The sequence below is a fragment of the Heterocephalus glaber genome, unplaced genomic scaffold, assembly GCF_053883595.1.
Source record: "Heterocephalus glaber isolate CG9 unplaced genomic scaffold, H.glaber_assembly_v1.0 deba00001729, whole genome shotgun sequence".
Lineage (NCBI taxonomy): Eukaryota > Metazoa > Chordata > Mammalia > Rodentia > Bathyergidae > Heterocephalus > Heterocephalus glaber.
The window spans coordinates 12,421,478-12,440,525 of NW_028258440.1; the positions used below are offsets into that span (position 1 = coordinate 12,421,478).

General features: G+C 37.6%; 1 protein-coding gene across 4 annotated transcripts in view; it reads right to left on the reverse strand.

Annotated features, from left to right (window-relative positions):
- Gria3 (glutamate ionotropic receptor AMPA type subunit 3) overlaps window positions 1-19,048 on the reverse strand; it is a 356,081-nt gene that overhangs the window by 276,174 nt on the left and 60,859 nt on the right. For all 4 annotated transcript variants that reach the window (XR_015446824.1, XM_004860012.3, XM_004860014.3 and 1 more), the window contains exon 3: window positions 3,238-3,477. Coding sequence is in view for 3 of the 4 variants with exons in the window: in XM_004860012.3 (XP_004860069.1) it covers window positions 3,238-3,477 (240 nt within the window). In the remaining variant the exon portion in view is untranslated. The remainder of the gene's footprint in view (window positions 1-3,237; window positions 3,478-19,048) is intronic.

A 19,048-nucleotide genomic window follows, 5' to 3' on the forward strand; every position in this document is an offset into this window, starting at 1 on the left:
GTTATTAAAATATGCCACAGGGCCTTTGTGTGTGTTAGTTTCACTGCTTGAAACTTTACTCTTTACATGACTGCTTCCTTCTAATCTTTCAATTCTCAACTCAAATGCCCCTTCTTAATGAGCCTGTTACTAAGCAGACTTTTAAAATTAGGTCCTTTCCATTGTTATCTTTCTCTTTGTTTCTTCCATACCACCTTATCTAAATGTGAAATCACTTGTTTTTGTTACTTTACTTGATCTTTGTATATCTTTCTCAGTGGGAAGCATATGTATCTTTTTGTAATTGTAACCTTATGATCTATTGAATGAATCATTTTGGACTGGAGTGGTCAGGGAAAGAAATGTGGAAGCAGATTAAGATAGAGATGTTGAGGTTTTGTTCTTGCCCAGGAGGGCATTGTAGATGTGTGACATAGTAAGAATGCTAAGTAAATAAAGAATGGGGGAACTAGAGTTTGATGTGAGTTTGGGAAAAATGGGATGAGGGGTATGATTTTCATAATCAAGACAAAGGAGAGAATTTCTGGTAGTAGCAATAGAAGTGGAATTGTGAAAGCAAGCATGGTCCTGGCACATTTGGGCAATAATGGAAAATGGGAGCTGCCTGCAGTGGAAGGATCAAATGAGGTAGCATAGGAAGACCAAGTTTGTTAGTTGGTTGAAGAATAATCATATTGAATCTTGAAGAATAGACTGCTTTTTTTTTCCAATGTGGATGACAAAAACCCATTAAAAATTTTGGAATACGTTTCTTGTATAGTAGTGCTTTCAGAGGGCTTTCCAAAACATAAATTTGTGCAAACATTTATGAAAAGTACGTCTCTAAAGCAGAGATTAGTCCTACCAGCTAGATGGATACACAGGAAAGAAAGACAAATTTACACTAATCAAAAAGGTTTCTTTTGACTCGAAGACCATAGGAGTGTCTAAACCATTTAGTGAGACAATTTGAGAAAAAGCTGCATGTATAAGAAATAGGCATAGATGACACTGGCTTTTTTTTTTCTCTAATAGAGAGCTAACAAACAGAGATGGGTCACAAGAGATGAGGAGAATACATTAATCGTGTCTTCTTTTGAATAAATGGGAATTATAGTATTAGTAGAATTGATACTTTGCTTTTAAAGTTTCAAATGAGAAGCTGCTGATCTTCAAACTTCAGTTCTGAAAACTAGATTGCTATGCACTAGATTGCATTATATACAGTATATGGAAATAGGCTAATTCATTCTCAGTGTTTGCACAAAATGAAATGCATTAAAATTTAGCAAGTTAGGAATTAGAACATCCAGACTATTTTGGTATCCTAGTCAAATAAGTCTCTGCTTGAACATGTAGAGCCTCTTCCTGACTCTGTCCTTTGTTCCTGCTCTTTTCCACTTCTTCAACCCCACCTCCCTCTCTGTCTTGCAAACTCCAACTTACCTATCCCTTAGGGCTAGCTCCTCCAGCAAGCTTTCTCTGAAAACTCTATTTTTCTAGAGTGCTATCTCTTCATAATTCTTAAAGCAATCAGAATCTATAGTATAGCATTCAATTTGAAAAATATCTGTGTTGTTTAAGAATAGCTTCATGAATATCTTTTTCAATCCACTTCTTTTGGAACCATATTATATGTATATACATCTATCATAGGATTAGCTTATAGAATCAATTGACTAATTAACTGATAATATGTAAGTTAGGGTTAGCAGCAAGATACAAAGTGTCCTGTGTCTGACATAATATCTAAAAAAATCAGAATCAGATAATATTACATTAAGAAGGGAAACATTGTGAAATAGGAAGAAAAGGTCTAAAGGAGTAGGGGAAGTGGGAGGGGTAGGGGAAAGGAAAGAAGGGAAAAGGAAAAATATGAGAAAAGGAAAAACATGGAAATAAAGTCTTTGTAAATAGGGAAGGGTGGAGGGGGTGAAGGGAGGGCAGGGGAATGGGGAAAAAATAAGAACCAAGATACATCATGTAAAAGTACAAGATCCCAATGACGAATGTAACTGTATTGTATACCTAAAATGTACCAATAAACTTAATGGGAAAAAAAGAAGGGACACACTGTAGGTGATAAGACAAAGAGCGAGAGAGATCCAGTAAGGTGGTCAAGGTCAGAGAGCTAGCTAATGGCAGATTTTGGACTACAGTGCTGATCTCCTGGCCCAGGTTTTTGAAAGCTGATAGTATTTTGGAAGTAAGTACCATAAGCAAATACCAGCTTAAATATTTCCTGATAGGATATGATGATACAGCAAAATGAAAAGTACTCTGGGTTGCCAAAAGCAAAATGAAGCTTTCAAGTTAAGTTACTTAGAAGGACCTCCTCTCCAGTACCCCTCAGGAAGGCAGACATTTAATTTGTTCGTTCTTTCTCTGATTCTGAAACTCCTGAGTCAGAAAGAGTCATCCTTAGTCTTTAAGCAGAGTTAAAGGCAAATGTCTGATAAAGGAATATCAGTCCTATCCCTTGATTTTTACTGAGGACTCCCTCAAAAAAAATGGGCTTTGGAGTCCAGTAAGGTGAATTATGATGTAAGTACTTTAGCTAATTAGTACACTTTTGTGTGTGTGTGTGTGTGTGTACTGTTTTAGATCAGACTTAATTTGTAAGAGTATTTCAATATACTCTGTCCTCAATATATTATCTTGCTGTTAGAAAAATCATCCACGCCCAGAGGCCAGTTGAGTCAGTCTCCACTCATGATTTCTGCCAAGGAATTGTGGAGGTCCTGTAAGCTGAGGCCCAAATGCAACCTGGTGGAACAAACACTGGAGGCAGGAGACATTTCCACCAGTCCCACATCTGTGGTTTAACTGTTGCGATTTGGGCTTCAGTTATCTCATCTACGAAAGGGGAATAATTATGATCTCTAACAGAATTAATTTCTTGAAACCTTCCAGTTTAGGCATCTCTCTACTTCAGACTAAGCTTTTTTACTCTGTGGATTTTAGGCCATATAAAAGTTTTTTGGGGAGTATGTGTGTTCTTTTTCACAACAATGTCTCAACCAGGAGTGTATCTCAAACAGCTTTTCAGTGAGGACCTATGAAGCTTGTAAAATTAGATTCTAAAATTATTATTGCTTTGATTTTTTATCTTAATCTTTGATTTATAGGTAATATTAAATATTATTTAAGAAGAGTATTAGATTTTATTTATTGCAAGAAAAGGGCACATGTGTTGAGGAAGATGGAATACCATTATTATATGAATATCTAAAGATGAGATCAGATACATCTTCTTACCTCGTTCTGTGTCGTAAAGGTATACAAACTTCTCCCACTTGTAGTGACCCAGAAGACTCAGAATAGTGCCCTTCAAGGCTGGACGCATCTGGATGACAAACTGCACATCTGCATCAGTGGGGAAGCTGGGGGTGACAAAGGACGTATGCAGAGCCCCACAGAAGGAGGTCAGGGTGTTCATTGACATCTGGTCATAGAATCCAAAGATTGCATACACCCCTCTTGAGAACTGGGAGCAGACTGCAATGAGAAAAAGAGAAAGTAATTTCAATAGGCCCATTGTCCCTTGTTGCAGCTTGCAGTGTTAGAAATCCAATGTACAGTTAGGCTCTGAATTACATGCCTCAAAAGAAAAGCAAGACCTCAGAAAATCTCGAGGAGCCCTTGAAAGCCTAGTTGCTCAGCAGGAGTTAAGAAAGAAAGGGAAGATATATTTGAAATAGTTACATATTGTCTATGTGTACCTTGAGCAAGAAACCAAGAAAATGTGGGAAGGAGAGAGATGAAGGTTGTTTTACCCTTTTAGTAACCTTCCCAGCTCACCTCTGAGGCACTAGGGGCTCTTGTCCTTCCACTGGAGTGGCGCAGGAGCCTCTTAATGTAGCCATGTCCCCAACAAAGTACAACTGTCTTTCCACTCCCCTCAGTGCCTTTTCTCTTCCGTGACAATAATGACTGAAAATTTAGTCAGACTAACTACTAATGTGTTCACTGTGAAATGTGTCTGTTGTGTTACTCTTCCTAGGTTACATAATGGTTCAATTACAATTATGTTATGACCCATTGCACAGGCTACCAATTTAGAGGATTTAAGATTTTGAGCAGGCTGTAGGAGTGACTGGACTTTAAGTGCCCATTCAGTCACATAAGGTAGGTGGCTGCCTGTTCTTCCCAGTGTGTAATTGCCAACATTCTATCTTGATCCTTTTTGGGTTTATCTTATAGACTCATGGTTCACATGTGGAACTTTCACGTTCCACTAATAGTTGTTTTCAGTTTTCCTTCATTTCAAAGTGGGCCATGCTGCTACCTCTGCATTCTTCTGGCCCAGATGAGCTTAAAAAATGTGAACCAATTTTAGTATTAGCTTTAGTAGAACATAATTAGCAAAGCAAATCAGCTACAACAACACCATTTGGTGCATTCCCAAACCAAGTGGAAATGATCTTTAAATTATCTGCACCAATGCTCCCTTCCATTCATGCGAAGCAGACATAACCATCATAATGGGGTGTGATTTAAGGGGTCTTGCATGGTCTCCTTTATCTGCTAAGGAACCCTAAATACCACTTTTAGGCTACTTCTTCAGCTGTAGAGTCCTGAGAAAAAGTTTATGGTTTGGGAGGGGGATTAAATAGAATCTTTTTTAGCCCTTATAATGGTAAAATGAATTAATATGTCCAATTAGATGCCACGGTTGGTGGGAAAGCAGAAGGATAAATTTTGATGGGGATGAGTGGGTTGGAAAAAAGAATTACAGGCTTTGGAGTCCTCTTTGAAAGGAGAAACAATAAAGGCATTGGACACTAAAAATATGGTTAACATGAAAAGTAAGATGAAGGCAAGTGGAAAACCAATTTCTTAACTCTTTTGTAAAAAACGGTGAGTTCTTCTGTCTACGGTATTTTGCTTTCCATGTATCTATTTAAATATGGTGACTAGGGCTGTTCTCTTTTATCAGCCAAACTCTTTAGTCATTGCTTTGAGGGTAGCATTTCAAAGTCACTTGACCATCTCCAATTGGGAGACTGTGGCCTTCAACTTGAGGAATTCTTAAATGATCTCAAAACACATGCAAATAAAAGGTCCTTATATTAGAAAGAGAAAGCCAACTAGAGAATGAATCAAAAGGTACACTCAGAAACAGAAAGATTACTTTGGTCATCACCAAGGAAGATATTAGAAGAAAGAAAAATCCCATTCTCAAATTAATCCCATAAATGGAGAATTTCACAACATCAGGCCAAATCTTGACCAATACATATAATGTTCTGTATAAAATTGACAACAATAATGTGAAATAGGAAGAAAAGGTCCAAAGAGGAGGGAGAAGTGGGAGGGGAAGGGGAAAGGAAAAATATATGAGAAAAGGAAAAAACAGAAACAAAGTCTTCATAAATAGGGAGGGGTGGATAGGTTGAAGGGAGGGCAAGGGAATGGGAAAAAAATAAGAACCAAGAAATATCATGTAAAGGTACAAATTCCCAATGATGAATGTCATCATATTGTGTACCTAAAATGTAGCAATAAACTTAATGAATAAAAAAAGACAATAATAATAGTAACAACTACAATAAAGACAATTGAGTATAACAACAGCCATTGGGACCAATAATAACAAACAATATTGATAACAGTACTTAGCCAGGCACTGTGTTACGTATTGTGCAACTATTATTGCATTTAATATTCTCACAAACCTTATGAGGTGTTGTGCTCACTACTAATAGGTTAGAATTCTGAGGCCAAAAAATGTTATCATTGTTAACATTACTGCTTGGAACCCAAATCAAACAATGTCATTAAACAGTAATTGTTGGCCCACATAATGTAACATTTCCAGATTTAGCAAATAATAATTTAAGATGCCCAATTAAATTTGAATATCAGGTAAATAACAATTTATTTTTTAGTATAAGAATTATCACAGGTAATGGGGAAAAAATAAGAACCAAGATACATCATGTACAGGTACAAGCACCCAATGATAAATGTAAACATATTGTACACCTAAAATGTACCAATAAAATAATTTAAGGAAAAAAAAAGAATTACCTCAAATTCATATGCATACTAAAATTATTTGTTGTCTCTCTAAAAATCAAATTCAATGGAGCATCTTGGTGTTATTCGGTAACCTTACAAAAAGCTGTGATTTTACTAAATGTTATAGTTAATGCCTAGATGTTCCCCCAAAGCCTCATGTGATCAGGTGGGGCTTTGAGGAGGTGATTGGATCAGGGGGCCATGATACTCCTCAGTGGATTAGCCCACTGATAAGTCCATAGCCAGATGTGATGTTGGGCAGTAAAGTCTGGAGGGAGGAGGTGGGTTCCTGGGTGCATGGCCTAGAAGGAGGCCTATCTTCCTCGCTTCTACCTTGTTCCCTCTCTCTGCTTCCTGATTGCCATGCGATGAGCTATTTCTCCTCTGCAATGTCCCTCTACCATGCTGCTCTGCCTTGGAGCCAGCAAGACCACTACAAAATGTGAGCCAAAATACACCTTTCTTCTTTTAACTTATGGATTTTGAGTGTTGTATCTCAATAATGAGAAATGAACTAAGACACTAATGGTCATGAGGCTGGAATGGTGAAACAGGCAATTATGACCCAAAAAATGATTCAGAGTATAGCTGGTAATTCTCAAGTCCATACTTACTAGCAAGAGAGAGATGAAGATCCATAAACTCTGTGCAAAAATAGACTTGTGGGAAAATACAATATATTTTCAACAAGGAGAACCTTAACCTTATCAGATTACGGGTGATAATTGAGGGGAAAATCAACTAACAACATGGGAAACCTATAACTATGATGCACTTCAAATTTCAAAAAGTCCCTGACTTACTGGAAGGAAGGAAGTATGTTATGGTGGTGATATTTTACTAAATAGAAAAAGCCTCATATTACTCTTCTAACTATTGTTTTCGAACCTCAGGATTTGGAATCATTAGTAGTTCATACATAGATCTTTCATACTTTATTTATTGCTTTTATTTATCTATTTATGTAGGGTATGATAAACACCTATAAACTTATCACTCAACCCAAGAACTTTTAGTTACCAGTAATTTTTTTCACCTGTGTATTCTTTCACTGTTTCATGTCCCTGTCATGATCCCCCCAATGCCTATCTTAAATTTTATATTTACCCTATTTGGGACTTAAAAAAATTTACAAGCACATGCACCTAACCACAGATTGTTATTTTGCTCTTTAAAAATCTTTATAACAAGGGAACCATATTGTGTATGTGAATCCTAGACTTCAGTGAAACTTTCTGAATTGTCTCCAGGAAGGTGCACCCAGTGACATTTTAAGGCCTGTGTAGAACATGAGCCAAACATAATAAAGGAAGACCTTATAAAATGTGTAGGAAGCAGGTGTGAGGGAATCCACTGAGAAAAAATAATTCAAATGAAATGCAGAGCATTGGTTGTGATTGAGGCAGAGGTCTTATGAGTATTATAGATCAATGGCAATCCTCAGGGAAAAGTATGCTACTGTAGTCCAAAAGCAAATATACAGCAGTGGACATCAACAAGAAGAATGTTAAGAGAAAATAGGTAAACAGTCTACTCCCTTTTTATAAAATGGAAGTATAGCTGTCCTGCAAATAGCAACTCTTTCATAATTTTTTCTTTCCCTTCTTTCCTTTCCCCTACCCCTCCCACTTACCCTATGCAAATAGCGACTCTTGTGGAATTATCCTTGCCAACAAATACAGGCAACGTGAATAGAAGACTCAGTGAGGAGTAGCTCAATGGAAAAAATAGCTACTATAGGAGGACAGGGTTAACAGTCTCTGAAAGACACTGGGACACAGGGCACCTGAGTATGGTCACAGCAGATTCTTGGGCCCATTGCATGGAGTAAGGTCAAATGGAACACTGAATTGACACACAGGACAGTCTCTATGTCTTTGGACACTTAGAATGTGCTAGAAGGAACTTAATATTTTTATTCATTGTTTTTTCAAGCATAAGAACTGGTGGAGAAATCCTTTCCCCAAATGAAATTTTATGTGAAAAAGTCCAATATGTAAAAAGATAAAGTGGAGCTCTTCTGGTCTTATGCCTCCCTGTCATGAAGAAACTGTGACACAAGAAAAGAAAGTGTTTCATACAAGATCACACAATGAATTATGAACCAGTCTCTTAGAAATGCTTTATCAGCATCTCCTCACCATCCCTGATCCAGAGCTAGCTGGAGCAGCATGAGTCAGAATGTGCCTGGCATGAAAGGGACTTCCCCCAAGGCCTACCTAACACTCAGCAAAGGGAGCATGGATAAAGCCACCAAGGGCTATCCTGTGACTTCTTTTCCTGCCGCTTCCCCAGTTCCACCCAGTTCCTAAACTGACCATGACAGCTGGTGGCAGTCGAGTGATCTTTGGGGTTCATGATTCTTTAGAGGGATGTGTTTCTCTTTTCTGAATCCTTACTGAAACACAACTAATTATTTTGTCTGAGAAATCTGTCCTTTTAAAAATGCTCATGGAAAAAATATTTGGATCCAACCATTAGTTGTGTGACTTTATGCATGTTTCTTAACTTGTCTGAGCCTCAGTGTAGGACTGTTATTTTAGAGGTAGATTCTGGGGTTAGACTGTGTAGGTTGCAATTATGTATCTATCTCTTGTTAGGAAAGTTACTTACTATCTCTGTGCCTCTGTAATATTGGAACAATACTCATGACTTTCTTAGCAATGCTGTGAAAGTTAAAATGAGTTCACTCATGGTAAACACCTATAGCAGTGCTGGGAATGTAACTGATAATACTATTTACTCATTCAACAAATATTTATTCAACACCCAATGTATACTAGGAAGTGATACAGACATTGGAAGATACAGGAGTGAAAAAAACATCCTGTTCTCTTGGAACTTATATACTAGTGAGGGGAAAATACAATAAAGTGAGATAAATAAGTAAATATAAAGAATGTCGATTTCATGTGCTCAACTCTTTTTTTTTTCTTAGCATCTTTTGCCCTCTGTTATCTCCATCACATTATCCTTACCACAGTAACCACTGCCTTAAATCTTACAATGAATCTCAGGTTTCCCAGCTTTTCTTTTCTTTTGGCTCCTTTATCCATTTCTTTAGTGCTCTTTCCTAGTCTCATTTCTGGGTAATAATTGGTTAAGAAAGAAATCTTGCTAATTTGGCCCCAGAATGTGCTATTGGCCTCTGTCTTTCCCCCTCCCTATATAATGCCTTTGTGCTAGTAAAAATGTTGTTCCTACCGGGGGCCTCTGTATCTCCTCAGTGTAAAATAACTTGGTTGTTTTGTTTCCAAGGAGTGCTTGTCACCATCTCTTTACATTAGCAAAATACCAAGATTCTCTTGTTGAAGATGTCGTTTCTGACTACATCCTAGATTCATGGGGACTTTAGTGTAGCTCCCCAACTGCGTTCCCTTCAATGATGAGTGACAAGCAAGGCTGGAGCCATCTGTCATGCTTTTATTTATAGTCCTCAAGTCTGTAGGGTTGGGACAGGTATTGTTAACGTACAGTGTGGCAGCTAATTATGCCACCCATATTCCAAAAGGCCTCATAGCAAAAATGTCAAACAACTTGATTATCCCAACAATCAGAATAACAATGTTTCGTATCATTTAGAGAACACCTTTCATACCCTTTTGAATGAAGGGGAAAAAGGAGAATGAAGTCTCTTGCTGATTTAATGATCACATTTGAAGCAAGCAGGAAGTAGAAAAATATAGTTATGAAGAAGTTGATAGTGATATATCAAAAGAAGGTTCTCTATATAATTCCAGAGTATCGGGAGTCAAACAAGCTTATTCCTGAGAGGGGCCTTAAAAGATAAACTGTGATTTTGGTCCAAGGTAGATTTCCAGTTTAGTGAAATAAATGTATGTGTGTGTATGTGTGTGTGTGTGTGTGTGTGTGTGTGTGTGTGTTTAGGTTAAGGTAAGGTCAATGACTGTTCTTTCTTAGGAAGGATTGTCTTTTTCTCTATGTCATTTCTACTTTCTACTGTTGCATGTAGAGTCTTTTTTCTTCTGGAATGATGATGAAGTTGATAATATAACAATGTCTCTGACAGAGGAGATTATATTGATATCTATATTGCATATGGAGTAGACATAATCATGTTCCCCCAAAAGACATCCATGTCTTAGTGCCCCAAATCTGTGAATTAGGTTATAAGTTAGAGGAAAGTTAAGGCTGCAGGTAAGAATAAGGTTGCTAAGTGGCAGATCCTAAAATAGTGAGATTGTCCTATATTAGCAATGTGGCCTAATGTAATCACAAGGCTCTTTACATGTGGTAGACAGAGACAAAAAGAGACAGTATCAGAGTTACAAGATATGGAAAAGACTTCACTGGCTGTTGGGTAATTTTGAAGTTGGAAGTGGGCCATGGGCCAAGGAATGTGAGAGCATCTAGAAGTAGGAAAGCAAAAGGTTCTCCCTTATAGACTCCACCTAGGAATACAGTCTTGCCGACACCTTAATTCTAGCATGATCAGACCCATACCAGACTTCTGACCTACAAAACCGGAAGATAAAAACGTGGGGTTTTTTTCTTTTTTTTTGGTACCAGGGCTCGAACTCAGGTCCTTGCCCTTGCGCAGCAGGTGGCGAAACCACTGAGCTAAATCCCCAGCCCCAAAACATGTGTTGTTTTAAGCCACTAAACTTGTGGCAATTTTCTTTGCAACCATAAATAGAAAACTGATATATGAAGTTATATTAGTATAACTAATATACTAATTATTGGTATATTAATCTGAGTCAATTTACACTCCACCCACCTTTTTGCCTTAAAATATTACTTCTTTGAGAAGTCCAAAAGATAGAAATTAATGATCTAGTCTAACCTCCTATTCAATATAGGAGCTACATCTCCTGAGGTCAGATTGCCTCTCCTTGAATCCTCCGAGTATCAAGGGATCTCATTACTACCCTTGTGGGGCAGCTCTGACAATTACGGAGCTCTTCCTTAAATTGAGTTCAACTTTACTCATTGGGCTACTTGGGTAGTATATGATACATCTAATTTGAATTATACATGTCCTCCACTTAGTTTTACAGGAAGCTCAATAATGCAACAGATATACTCACGAGATACATAATAGCCATTAGCTATTCAAATTTGTGTCTGTAGTCTCTTGTGCTGCCTTTTTCCTGTCAGGGTGAACATCTGCCAAATAATTCCGTTTCCCCTAAAGTTCCTGCTACCTCCATAAAATATTATTCTAACTTCTCTACCATTCCCCCTAATGGTGGGATGATGGTGGCCTTGCAGTCCTCAACTTCTGCAGTCTAGTGTCCGCTCCCATCACTCTACTGAAACTGTTCTCTCAAGTTTGATAATCACCCCTTCGGCTGCCAAATCCAACTCTATTCACAGACATCACTGGACTTGACTGCTGAGAAGTATTTGTTATTGTTGGTCAAATCTTGGCAACTCCCCTTTCTTATTTCCAGAGCACTGAATTCTGAGGACTTCACCTTCTTTGCTATTCTGCATCACTTTATTTTTAGTTTTACTTTTCAGTGAAGACATTTTCAAAGACTTTGTCCCTGGCCCTTTTCTTACACTAAATGTTTTTATTTTTTTTCTTCATATCATTTTTTAAACTGGTGCATATTATTTATACAGATAGGTCCTACTACAGGCCAGGCAAGAGCATCTTACCTCACTCTTTCCATGTAGATGAATTCCAGCTAGACACCTGTAACTCCAGCCACACTGTTGACCGGGTAGATCCACATTTCCAACTGCTTATGGAACAGCCTCACTTAGAGGCCTTCAGGACACCACTGACTCAACACATTATTTCTCGGCTTCCTTCCTCCACTCCTGGGTCTGTTCTTTATCTCTGTTCTTCTAGTGCATCTCTCTTCTTCTTGTCACATAAGCTAGAGTCTTGAGGATCATTTTTACCTTCACTTTCTCTCCCTCATTTCCTGTGACTATTAATCCTGATATGAAAACTTGAATAAATTAAGAAATGCTTAGCAGATTAGTAAAATACTAATGTTGAGTGTGTCTGGTTGGGTCATGGTGGCATGAGCTTGAGTACTATTTATGGTCCCTAGCCCCTTTCCTCTCTGGTGCACTTGCTCTGCTCTGCTTGCAAGCTGCCATGAACTAAGCAGCTTTGCTCCACTATGCCTTTCCACCATGATGTTCTTGCCTTGGAGCCAGCTAACCATGGAGCAAATCCTCTTAAAAAGTGGACCAAATGCAACTTCTCCTTTAAGTTGTGGTTGTCAGGTATTGTGTCTCAGTGATGGGAAAGCTAATTAACATGCTCTTCTATACATTATTATCATTATTATTTTATATCTACATGATAGATTGTGATTGTATTCATCATGGAGAGCTGATATATGTACATGATATTTCTCAATTTCTTTTTTTAATCCTCTTCCACTCCCTCCCCCTCCATGAACCTTTTAGACCACTTCTAATATATGTGCCAAAGATCCATCTTATTTTCTACTGTCTATTCTTTATTTTGCACATTATTTATACATTGGGATTCTCATGTAAGAGAAGCCATGCAACATTTAAGTTTTTTTGTCTCATTTATTCCATTTGATATTATGTCTCAAAGTGCATCCATTTTTCTACAAATGACTCAAGTTTATCCTTTGTTATGGCAGGGTAATACTCTATTGTGTATATATATCACATTTAATTAATCTGTTCATTTGTTTTGGACATTTAGGCTGTTTCCAAGATTTAGCTATTATGAATTGTGCTGCTGTAACCATGGATATGGATGTATTACTGTAATATGATGTCTTTCATTCTTCTGAGAAGATATCTAGCGGGGGAATAACTAGGTCAAGTGGAATTTCTACTTTTAGTTTTTTGAGGAATCTCCATTCTGAATTCTATAGTGGTTTTACCAGTTGACACTCCTATCAACAATGAAGTGTTCATTTTTCCCTGAAGCCCCTCCAGTGTTTGTTATTTCTGGAGTGAGATGGAATGTCAGTGTTGTTTTAATTTGCATTTCTTGAATGGCTAGTGATGTTGGACTTTTTTAATGTATTTACTGACCATTCATATTTCTTCATCTGAGAAGTTTCTATTTATTTCAGATGTCCACCTTTCACAATAGCATCCAGTAAAATGAAATACTTAGGAGTCAACCTAACCAAGGAAGTGAAAGACCTCTACAATGAAAACTATAGTACTCTGAAAAAGGAAATTCAAGAGGACATCAGAAAATGCAAAGGTATTCTCTGTTCCTGAGTAGACAGGACAAATATATTCAAAATGGCCATACTTCCAAAAACTGTTATATAGATTTAACATAACCCCAATCAAAATACCAGTAGCATTGTTCACAGAACTAGAAAAAACAATCCTAAAATTCATATGGAACTAGAAGAGATCTAGAATATCAAAAGCAATTCTGGAAAACAAGGGAAAGGCAGAAGGTATCACAATCCTGGACTTCAAGTTATACCACAAAGCTACAGTGATAAAGACAGCATGGCATTGGCAAAAAACAAAGCAGAAAAACAAAAACAGACTTGTGGATCAAGGGAACAGGATAGAGGATGCAGAAATGACTCCAGGCACCCTCAACTGCCTTATTTTTGACAAAGAGGGCAAATACTTTCACAGAAGAAAAGATACCTCTTTATCAAATAGTGGTGGCAAAATTGGCTATTCACATGCTAAAGATTGAATCTCGATCCATATCTGTCACCATACACTAAACTAAAATCAAAATTGATCAAAGATCTAAATATTAAAACAGAACACTCAATCTATTGGAAGACAAAATAGGTAAAATACTTGAAGATATAGGCATAGACAAAGACTTTCTGAACAGGACCCTGGTTGTACAAGAAAAGATAACAAGAATCAACAACTGGGATCACATCAAATTAAGAAGCTTCTGCACAGCAAAGGAAACCAACAGAGTGAAGGAGCAACCCATAAAAATTTTGCCAGCTACTCATTAGACAAAGGACTAATATCTAGTGTATATAGCAAACTCAAAAAAATTAGAACCCCTAAATTTATACCATTCTTTTGAAATGCTTGATCCATTCTGGCTCTAAAGCATGTGGATTATCTATCTCCTGTTTATCTTCAATTCAGGTTCTCATTCCTTCTATCTTATGATATGAGAATAGTCTCTTAACTGGTCACCTACTTCTAAAATGTTCCTAGTCTATTGGTACTTCTATCAGATTACTCTTCCTCTTTTTTGTTCCAACTGATCAATCTAAGTACAGCCATCCCAACCCCTATCTCTGCAAGGACCTATCCTGTGCACGAGTTGTTAATGGACTAATAAATGAAATTTTACAAATGAGTCAGCTCAGGTTTTCTCAGCCTCAACACTATTGACATTTTGGACTGGATAATTGTTGTTAGAATTGTCCTGTGCACTGTAGGATGTTTATCAGCGTCTCTGGACTTCACCCATTAGATTTCAGGAGCACTGCCCTCATTTCCAGTTGTGATAGCCACAGATGCCTCAAAAATTTCATCAACTATCAAAATTCCTCAAAACTTCATCAACTGTCCTTATAGAACATCACTCCTCCCTTAAAATGAGAACCACAGGTTTACCTTCTGACTTTCTTCTTGAATAAAACAGAGTCTTAACCTCATGAAAATGCATACATATCTAGAAGATCTCAAAATGAGTCGTTTTAATGGTGGAAACTTTGGAAGGGTTGATATTTTGAACTCTTCAAAGCCCACCAAATAACAGCTACTGTATCTTCCTGGGCCTTCTCTGTGATTGGTCATTTGTGTTTAACTTGGGGAGGTAGACAAAGGAGAATTAAAGGGAGGGTGGATGTGGTAGGATGGGTGTGAAGTAGTAGTCAGTTTATATCTTCACTGGGTTCATACAGATCAGCCTCCAATCACCCTGAATTCCCTTTGGTTTTGGGTTCTAGTAACCACAGTGGGTACTTCTAGGTTCCAGAGTTAGAGCAAGGTATCAGTTCCATTCTCCAGGTGATAATTCCATGGTTTAATTACCATCTTGGGGTTATTTCCCTTGAACATTTTGTTCTGCTCCAGGAGTACGCTGCCTTCTGGCAGTCTAAGTAGTTATTTTTGCAATTACATATCATGTATCTAAATGCTGGCAAAGAAAACACTCATTATCAACATTTGATTCTACTTTAATATAACTGCTTACAAATGCAGCCATTATATTCAAGTACATATATTTTGGAAATTTTATTTTGCATTTGTAAGTGTAAACTACCATTGCATAACTGTGTCAGAAATGGCGGGAGGGGTGCTAGAGGGTCAGGATAAGGAGGTGCATTTGAGACCATTTTATATCAAGATAAAATGATTAAGCATTGGAGTCTAGCAGTCAGAGGTGGGTTTTAAATTGTGTGTTTATTCATTCATTAAATAAATGTTCTTATTGTGTGATGTTGTTGGCCAGTCACCCTGTCGGGCTTCCTGTCTGTCATTTTAAGCCAGCATACTAACATCTGTCCTGCCTACCTCACAGGAATGTGCAGAGAAATAATGGAAGTAATAGCTGAAGATTCTTTAAGAAAAATGAAAAAAACTGCTATCTGGGTGTCAGTAAGTAGTGCTGGTATTTGGGTCTCAGTAATCACCATCCCATCCACACAATAAAAACTCGAAACGTCTGTCATTCCTTTCAGTCTCAGTCGCCCATATATCTTAATCAGTCATCTAACAGTCAGGGCCCTGTCTTGATATGCAACTCATTTTACATGAGATTTAGCAGGACTCTTAATTGAAAAACTAATTGATCCAGTAATCCAGTCACAATGAAACAATTTCTAAAGCTGGGCAGGAGGGTAATGCTGTCATAATGCCATTGAATCAGGCCTAAGATTTGTCATGGACAGATAAGAGCTTCAAATTTGCTATCATTCCATACAGTATCTGGAAATCATTTTCTATCATTTTGTAGCCTATGCTATGGGGGGGGGAGCTAGGCCCCCAAATAAAAATTATTTTAAAAGCTAATTAATACTTGCCTCATATTATTTTCTGTAGCCTTGAAATATTTCATAATTAAAAATATATAAAGATAACAAAATGTTCAGGTCTGTCATCAGTAAGGAATATATACTTTCCCTTCCCATTCTGTTTGAATTCTTTCTCTAAATAAAGACTTTTACTCTTTTAAAATATTCTCATGATTTTGACCAGCCTTTTGGGTTCATTTTAGAACTTCATTTGCTAAACAAGTTTATTAACTATTGCTCCCAGTTATGTGACACCTGTAAATTTGATCAACTGCTTTTGGGTAGCATTATCTAAGTTATTGAAAAAATGCTAAAGAGGACAGGGTCAAGGACAGAATTGCTTGGCAAACTACTTCTTCCTTTACTCCTATACTTTCCAGAATGATAATTAGGTAATATATACTTTTTGGTTAGAGTTCCTAAGTTTGCTCCAAATGTACCTCTAATACATTCGCAGTTTAGACAATGTGAATGATGAACATTGGCTTTGAACTTTTATACATGTTCACAGGCCTGAATAAAAAAAATAACTGGAATGATTTTCTTCTCTCTCTCATCGTCACTCACTATGTATCCTTTTTATTTATCACTGAGTTTTCAGAGAAGGAGGTGTAAAAAAAGATGCTGAGAGGAGAGGATAATGAGACAGAAAAGTACCCTTTAGTGAAGAACGAGGAAAACTCTTCCTTTCTACCTGCTGACTTACACAGTATGTCATTACCTAAGATCAAAAGTCGATTGATTCACTGATATTTGTTGTCAGGAAGGAATGGTCTGCCTACTTTACAGCTTGAATAATTGCTGTCTTATCAGCTCCCAGAATCTGTGATTCTCACTTTTCATCCCTGCTAGGAGATTCTAAAGAAATAGTAAGCAATTTTATAAAATTCCCAACTGCAATCTCAATTGAGAGCAACTCAGTGAACGGCCTTCTTTACAAGACCCAGGATTGCTAGATATACAGAACTGTTTACTTTGTTGCTGCATTAAAAATCTACACTATCTGTCTAGATATCAGTACTGGTAGAACCTCAGACCTACAAGGAAAGCCTTACCACTAAGCTATATCTGCAGCCCAGAAAGTCTGAGCTAAAGGCATTTCTTTTAACTTGGACTCAACTGGTCAGATTTTGGAAAGTAATTCCCTGATTTTGGCTTGGGAGTATGGTCTGGGTCTGCGCAAAACTTTGAGCTATGGAGGTTCAGGCAGAGGTGTTTGTCTGTCACCGTAGGGCCTATATTCAGGCAAACCTCAGTGGCCCTTGTAGGACATTGCAAGGTCCTGCTGCTTTCTGTTTGAAAGCTGCTTTGATTGGGAACAGGTACCCTACCTTGCATCTGAGAACAAAGCTCTCTAAAACTGGCTTCCACGAATCCCTCTATACCCCTTTGTCCTATAGAGGAAGGACATCCCTTGGAAGAGAAGCATTTCAGGTCTTGGATGTAATTTAGAAAAAAATACTGCTTTTTTTAAACACAGCAGTGATAGTCACGTGCTAAAAATGTGTTTCTTATATCTAGTGACTGTCTAGATATATTTTATCCAATCTGGTCACTGCTAGGCACATGTGGCTATTTAAAGTTAATTAAAGTAAAATAAATTAAAATTCCATTTCTCAGATACACTTGCCAGTCACATTTCAAATGCTCCATAGCTACATGTGGCTAGTGGTCATCATATTGGATAATGCAACATGCAACATTTCCATCATCACAGACCGTGCTAGACTACGATGTTCTACTAAAGTTGACTCCTGCATCTACTCACTTAAATGTTTCAGATTCTAATTCAACCAGTGTTTATTTGGTGTTCCCTGTGTTCTAAACACTGTCCCAGCAACTTTCATTTTTTTTTTTTTTTTGCTGGAGAGAAGAACATTCTATTATAAAGATTAATGGCAACTACCAATAGATCAGGCAGTTATTGGCCTTTGGTTTTGTATAAGGGCCCCTAGATAGATTTTCTGCATTCAATCATCTACTCCATTGTTAGTGAGAGTCAGGAAAGGTATGAGTCTTTCAGTTGTCCCCTAGCAGAATGCCTTTCCAGTTGGGGACAGCTCAGTATAGGTTTCTTTTTGATAGTACTGGATGTTACTGAGGGAGAGACATAGATCGAGGTAAAACTGCTAATAACAAACCTTGTCAATACTGAGATTTGCCAAGCGTAGGTGCTGATCTTCTGTGGGTTTTGATCAGATGTGTATGCTCAAGCAGCTATGACTTACGTGAGTCAATTCAACAGACTTTTCAGATTCAATGTCTATTGAATAATACCATATACTGTGCCAGATGCTGGAGATAAAGCATTCTATGCCCGAGTTCCATTTCACATGACCTTTTACTAGAGAACTCATGGGAATGACATAAGCTCACATTCTCCTTTACGTTTTTTACTGTGTGTGGTCTTGAACCTACCTTCTCTACTCTTATCTCAGTCTCTGTTTTCTCAATCTCACTTCTGATTTCTTCCAGACCAGAATGTATAATAAATAAAAGAGCCAGGCAAGGATGAAAGAAAACTGATTCTCCTTCCTTTTCCTATAGTAGTGTTTTTCAGATTGCAGGTTACAACCCATTGGTGGTTCATGAAATCATTGTAGTAAATCATGATGTAGCATTTAAAAATAAATAAAATAGAACAGAAAAATGCCAAAGTGGATCCATGGAGTAAGGGTAAATATTGTTTTAAGAAACTGATGCTTTGGTTATCAAATATTTGCATGTGTTTTGCAGGTCATGAAATAAAATGTATTTCTTTGCCACCTTATACCATTCTAGCTCCATGCTCTGTCCCAAGCCAAGCACTGGTTTGGTCTACAATACTGATGTGCTCACTATTTATTGCCTCCCGCAGAGGTCCTCTTCATTCCTTTTGCTATTTTCCTGATCCATCCCTCCTCCCTAGACACTCTGAGCTCCATCTGTAGTCATACTAAATTGTCATGCGTGGATGGGAGTTGGAGGAGTTTCTACTCCCACTGACTCAGATGGGAGCGATCAAGGACCATGTATTACTGAACTTTCAAACTGGGGAGGTGAATGCATCTTCCTACAGAAACATTAGCATGCAATGGGGTTAGGTTCAGTGTTTTACAATGCTT